Source organism: Mus caroli, chromosome 2 (genome assembly GCF_900094665.2).
Source record: "Mus caroli chromosome 2, CAROLI_EIJ_v1.1, whole genome shotgun sequence".
Lineage (NCBI taxonomy): Eukaryota > Metazoa > Chordata > Mammalia > Rodentia > Muridae > Mus > Mus caroli.
The window spans coordinates 140,187,583-140,192,697 of record NC_034571.1 but is presented as its reverse complement, the minus strand read 5'-3'; the positions used below and the strand labels follow the sequence as shown (position 1 = coordinate 140,192,697).

General features: G+C 55.7%; 1 protein-coding gene across 6 annotated transcripts; it reads left to right on the top strand.

Moving 5' to 3' along the window:
- Nucleotides 1–477: 477 nt before the first annotated feature.
- Nucleotides 478–4,739, top strand: Foxa2 (forkhead box A2). 6 transcript variants are annotated; one of them, XM_021149892.2, is made up of 3 exons: nucleotides 478–738; nucleotides 1,718–1,787; nucleotides 2,790–4,739. In XM_021149892.2, exons 2-3 carry the CDS (start codon nucleotides 1,719–1,721, stop codon nucleotides 4,098–4,100), a joined length of 1,380 nt encoding a protein of 459 aa, XP_021005551.1. In that variant the 5' UTR covers nucleotides 478–738; nucleotide 1,718; the 3' UTR covers nucleotides 4,101–4,739. The 6 variants fall into 6 exon arrangements, with proteins under 6 accessions (XP_021005551.1, XP_029340407.1, XP_021005558.1 ...); XM_021149899.2 differs by lacking the exon at nucleotides 478–738 and adding an exon at nucleotides 745–1,060; XM_029484547.1 differs by lacking the exon at nucleotides 1,718–1,787.
- Nucleotides 4,740–5,115: the final 376 nt, after the last annotated feature.

Sequence of the window (5,115 nt, the reverse complement as noted above, 5' to 3'; positions counted from 1 at the left end):
TGGGACTGTATCCCTACATCCTAGTCACATTTTCAGAACCAAGAAAGACTGTCCACATAAAAACGCCTGCAAGACCCTCCACTCCAAAATCTAGGCTTACCTTAGTCTTGGTCTTGGTAACTAACAATATAAATGACATATTCTGTTGTTTTCAGGTTTGTTTTGTTTGGGGAGACAAGGTTTCTCTATGTAGCCCGGCTGTCTTGAAACTCACTCTATAGACTAGGTCAACCTAGTCTTCTCTGAGATCCTCCTGCCTCTGCCTCAAAGGCATAAGACAACACGTTCAAATGACACTTTTTAACACCTAGAAGCTAAAGAGAAAAGAAACTGAAAATTTCAATTTTTATAAGACAGTCCTGGTTTCTGCAGGCAGAGAACACAGATCCTCCTGAAGTCATCCCATAAGGCCCATTATTGATTTTTTTCTCCTGCCCTACCCCCACCTACTGCCCTGTTTGTTTTAGTTACGAAATGCTTTGGGCACCTTGGATTTAACTGAAAAGTAACCTTGAAACACCGAGGCCCTCATGCCAGAGGCAAATCGCTGCCTCTCGGGTATTGGCTGGAGCTAAACGGGGCTCTCTGGGCCGACTGAGGTGGGTAGCCAGGAAAAGGACTGAGGTAACTGACAACCAGGGCGGCCAGACCACGCGAGTCCTACGCGCCTCCTGAGGCCGCCCCGGGACTTAACTGTAACGGGGAGGGGCCTCCGGAGCAGCGGCCAGCGAGTTAAAGGTGTGTACACAGATTTTCTAAATAGGACAACGCTTTGCAAATTGGCTGTCACCTGCTTGTTGTTTTGACAGGGAATGTGAACTAAAAGGGAGGAAACCCGAGATAAATAAATCTGGCTTGCCTCGCTTTGCAGGCCACCAAGGCAGTACGAGCCTTCGGATTGACGAACCCGGTGCTTGGGGCGATGAGGAGGGGCGGGGCGGGAGCAGGAGACCTGAGTTTCTCCAAGGGTGGCTTGATCCCAGGTCTCTGGGTCCACGGAAGACTCCCCGTGGACCTAAAGGAAAGGACTCCACCAGGGCGCCAGCACGCCTGCTTGCAGGTCGGGGTCTTGGGAGTGCCGGGGACAGCGGGAGATGGGCTAGCTCAGGGCGCGCAGCGGCAGGTGCGGAGCGCTAGCCCTGGCTTCCTCTCACCTAAGTGTGAGCTGATTATTCAAATGGGCTGCCCGGGGTCTGGGGATTGGAGGCCCGCGCCAGCGCACCGCGCTATATCACCAGCCGCTCACGTCATTGCGGCACTTGTCCGCTGCGCGGTCCACACCTCCTCCTCCTCCTCCTCCTCCTCCTCCTCCCCCTCCTCTCGCTCTCCCCCCCGCCCGCCCCCGCGCCGCTAGCTTCCCGCCGCCTCCCGGCAGCTCGACACTGCCAGCCTCAGCCTGCACCGGCAGCCCCGGGAGCGCGGCAACAGAGTGCACGCCCGACGGCGAGTCTCGGGTTCCGGCCTCCAGGGTTCTTCGGCCCCCTCCTCCGCCAGCCACCTTCCCGCCCACTCCCAGCTACCTCCCGCGGCAGGCCGCGGGAGAGAGAGAGGAAGTGGAGTCCAGAGAGGGAGAGAGGGGGAGCGCGAGAGAGGGCGGGAGGGAGGGGACGGTGCCATTGCTGACTTTTTTTTTTTTTAAGAGGGTGGGGGTGGGGGCTGATTGCTGGTCGTTTGTTGTGGCTGTTAAATTTTAAACCGCCATGCACTCGGCTTCCAGTATGCTGGGAGCAGTGAAGATGGAAGGGCACGAGCCATCCGACTGGAGCAGCTACTACGCGGAGCCCGAGGTAAGCTCTTGCCTTGGCCAGGGAGAAGTAGGGTGACAGCTATCTCCGCGTCCCCAGCCTCCGCACGCTCCCTTCACCGGTACCCGCCCCCCCCACCTCTAGCCTTCCTGGACAGCCGCCTTTTCCGCCCTCCTTCTACTCAAATGGGTCTCTTTTTTATACGACACACTGTTAGCCTTGAGATAATATTAACTTTGTGATCAAATATTGACTTGCGGCGCCTCCAAATCCTCTTCGTGGCCGAGCCACGCACTATCCTAACAGAGTTATGTTTGGCAGCGCGCGGCTGGGGAGGGGTGGGAGGTCGGCTGGCGAGGGGGTGGGGAGCTGGGGAAGAGAAGGTGGGTAGGAGTTGGGGACAGAGGTGCAGGCAAAGAATCAAAGACAAGTGGACAAAGAGAAAAAAAGTTTGTCGCTACGAAGCCGGGACAATAACAGTTCCTAGCCGAGTTGGCGGTCCCTTCCTTATTCCTCCACGCGATGCCTCCAGCTGCTCCCGGACTCAGTGCAGGCACTGCGCTTCACTCTCCTGTGACTAAGGAGTGGGGTCCCGGTACGAAACCCCAGAATAGAGGACACTGAGATGATTTTCAATTGAGACTGCCCCAGTGACGTTCCAAAGGTAGCTTTTGGCTACCAGGGGTAGCAACGGAGATTTCCGGCCTCGGTGCTGACTCAGTGTGCTGGCCAGCTGATTTGAGGAGCCCCTAGGGAAAGTAAAATACATTTGGGGCGCCTGAGTTGGTGATGGTCCAGGACACTGAAGTTCTAGAATCTGGGCGAGGCTGAGCCTCAGGCCCCCGCTGGCCCTAGGGCGATCACTTTTCCAGCTCTCTGGGGCCCAGGGGACTTGGTGTTGGTGCACTGGGATCCAGGGAAAGCAAGAGATTCCAGAGGCTTGCACGAATTGCGGGGGACTGGGTCCAACTGGTGGGTGGGTGGGAAGATCGGGCAAGCTCAGCCTAGGTGCTAACCTGTCTCCTCCCCGGGCTCTGTCTGCAGGGCTACTCTTCCGTGAGCAACATGAACGCCAGCCTGGGGATGAATGGCATGAACACATACATGAGCATGTCCGCGGCTGCCATGGGCGGCGGTTCCGGCAACATGAGCGCGGGCTCCATGAACATGTCATCCTATGTGGGCACTGGAATGAGCCCGTCGCTAGCTGGCATGTCCCCGGGCGCCGGTGCCATGGCGGGCATGAGCGGCTCAGCCGGGGCGGCCAGCGTGGCGGGCATGGGACCTCACCTGAGTCCGAGTCTAAGCCCGCTCGGGGGACAGGCGGCCGGGGCCATGGGTGGTCTTGCCCCCTACGCCAACATGAACTCGATGAGCCCCATGTACGGGCAGGCCGGCCTGAGCCGCGCTCGGGACCCCAAGACGTACCGACGCAGCTACACACACGCCAAGCCTCCCTACTCGTACATCTCACTCATCACCATGGCCATCCAGCAGAGCCCCAACAAGATGCTGACGCTGAGCGAGATCTATCAGTGGATCATGGACCTCTTCCCTTTCTACCGGCAGAACCAGCAGCGCTGGCAGAACTCCATCCGCCACTCTCTCTCCTTCAACGACTGCTTTCTCAAGGTGCCCCGCTCGCCAGACAAGCCTGGCAAGGGCTCCTTCTGGACCCTGCACCCAGACTCCGGCAACATGTTCGAGAACGGCTGCTACCTGCGCCGCCAGAAGCGCTTCAAGTGTGAGAAGCAACTGGCGCTGAAGGAAGCCGCGGGTGCGGCCAGTGGCGGAGGCAAGAAGACCGCTCCTGGGTCCCAGGCCTCTCAGGCTCAGCTCGGGGAGGCCGCGGGCTCGGCCTCCGAGACTCCGGCGGGCACCGAGTCCCCCCATTCCAGCGCTTCTCCGTGTCAGGAGCACAAGCGAGGTGGCCTGAGCGAGCTGAAGGGAGCACCTGCCTCTGCGCTGAGTCCTCCTGAGCCGGCGCCCTCGCCTGGGCAGCAGCAGCAGGCTGCAGCCCACCTGCTGGGCCCACCTCACCACCCAGGCCTGCCACCAGAGGCCCACCTGAAGCCCGAGCACCATTACGCCTTCAACCACCCCTTCTCTATCAACAACCTCATGTCGTCCGAGCAGCAACATCACCACAGCCACCACCACCATCAACCCCACAAAATGGACCTCAAGGCCTACGAACAGGTCATGCACTACCCAGGGGGCTATGGTTCCCCCATGCCAGGCAGCTTGGCCATGGGCCCAGTCACGAACAAAGCGGGCCTGGATGCCTCACCCCTGGCTGCAGACACTTCCTACTACCAAGGAGTGTACTCCAGGCCTATTATGAACTCGTCCTAAGAAGATGGCTTTCAGGCCCTGCTAGCTCTGGTCACTGGGTACAAGGGAAATGAGAGGCTGAGTGGAGACTTTGGGAGAGCTTTGAGGAAAAGTAGCCACCACACTTCAGGCCCCAAGGGAGCAGTCTCACCTGTCTGTGTCCCTAAATAGATGGGCCACAGTGATCTGTCATTCTAAATAGGGAAGGGAATGGAAATATATATGTATACATATAAACTTGTTTTAAAGGAGCCTTTGGTCTCCTCTATGTAGACTACTGCTTCTCAAGACATCTGCAGAGTTTGATTTTTGTTGTTGTTCTCTATTGCTGTTGTTGCAGAAAAGTCTGACTTTAAAAAAAACCAAACAAACAAACAAAAAAAACTTTTGTGAGTGACTTGGTGTAAAACCATGTAGTTTTAACAGAAAACCAGAGGGTTGTACTGATGTTTAAAAGAGGAAAAAAAATGTAAGAGTCTGGTGTAAGGGACCAGGAGAAAGGAGAGAAACACATCCCATTCTGGACATGGTGAAATCCAGGTCTCGGGTCTGATTTAATTTATGGTTTCTGCGTGCTTTATTTATGGCTTATAAATGTGTGTTCTGGCTAGAATGGCCAGAATTCCACAAATCTATATTAAAGTGTTATTGCCGATTTTATCCCTTGGATCCTTTCTTCTCCTCTCTCTCTCTCCCTCTCCCTCTCCCTCTCCCTCTCCCTCTCCCTCTCTCTCTCTCTCTCTCTCTCAAAATTAAACGAACTTATTAGTTATTGCAAGGATATGGGAGTTCGTTAAGGGGGGCGGGGCTTGTGGGAGACAGGGGGTCAATATTGCTGCTTACCCAACATTTTATTTAAATATCGTAATTGACTCAATTGTCCTGTTAGAGCCACTGTTTCGTTTTCCTCCTTATGTTTGTCCACCTAGTCACACCTCCATCTTTCCTCCTTAAATGCTTTTCAGAGTGTATGGGAGACAACCCCTAACTGATGCAGTGACTTCAGCAGTCAACACAACAACATTGCTCATGGTCA

Bases quoted from the DNA above. Each gene is read 5' to 3' on its own strand.
- Foxa2 (XM_021149884.1), top strand. From the start codon at position 1,701: ATGCACTCGGCTTCCAGTATGCTGGGAGCAGTGAAGATGGAAGGGCAC. The intron at 1,788-2,789 runs GTAAGCTCTTGC...CTCTGTCTGCAG, and splicing joins GCTACTACGCGGAGCCCGAG to GGCTACTCTTCCGTGAGCAA.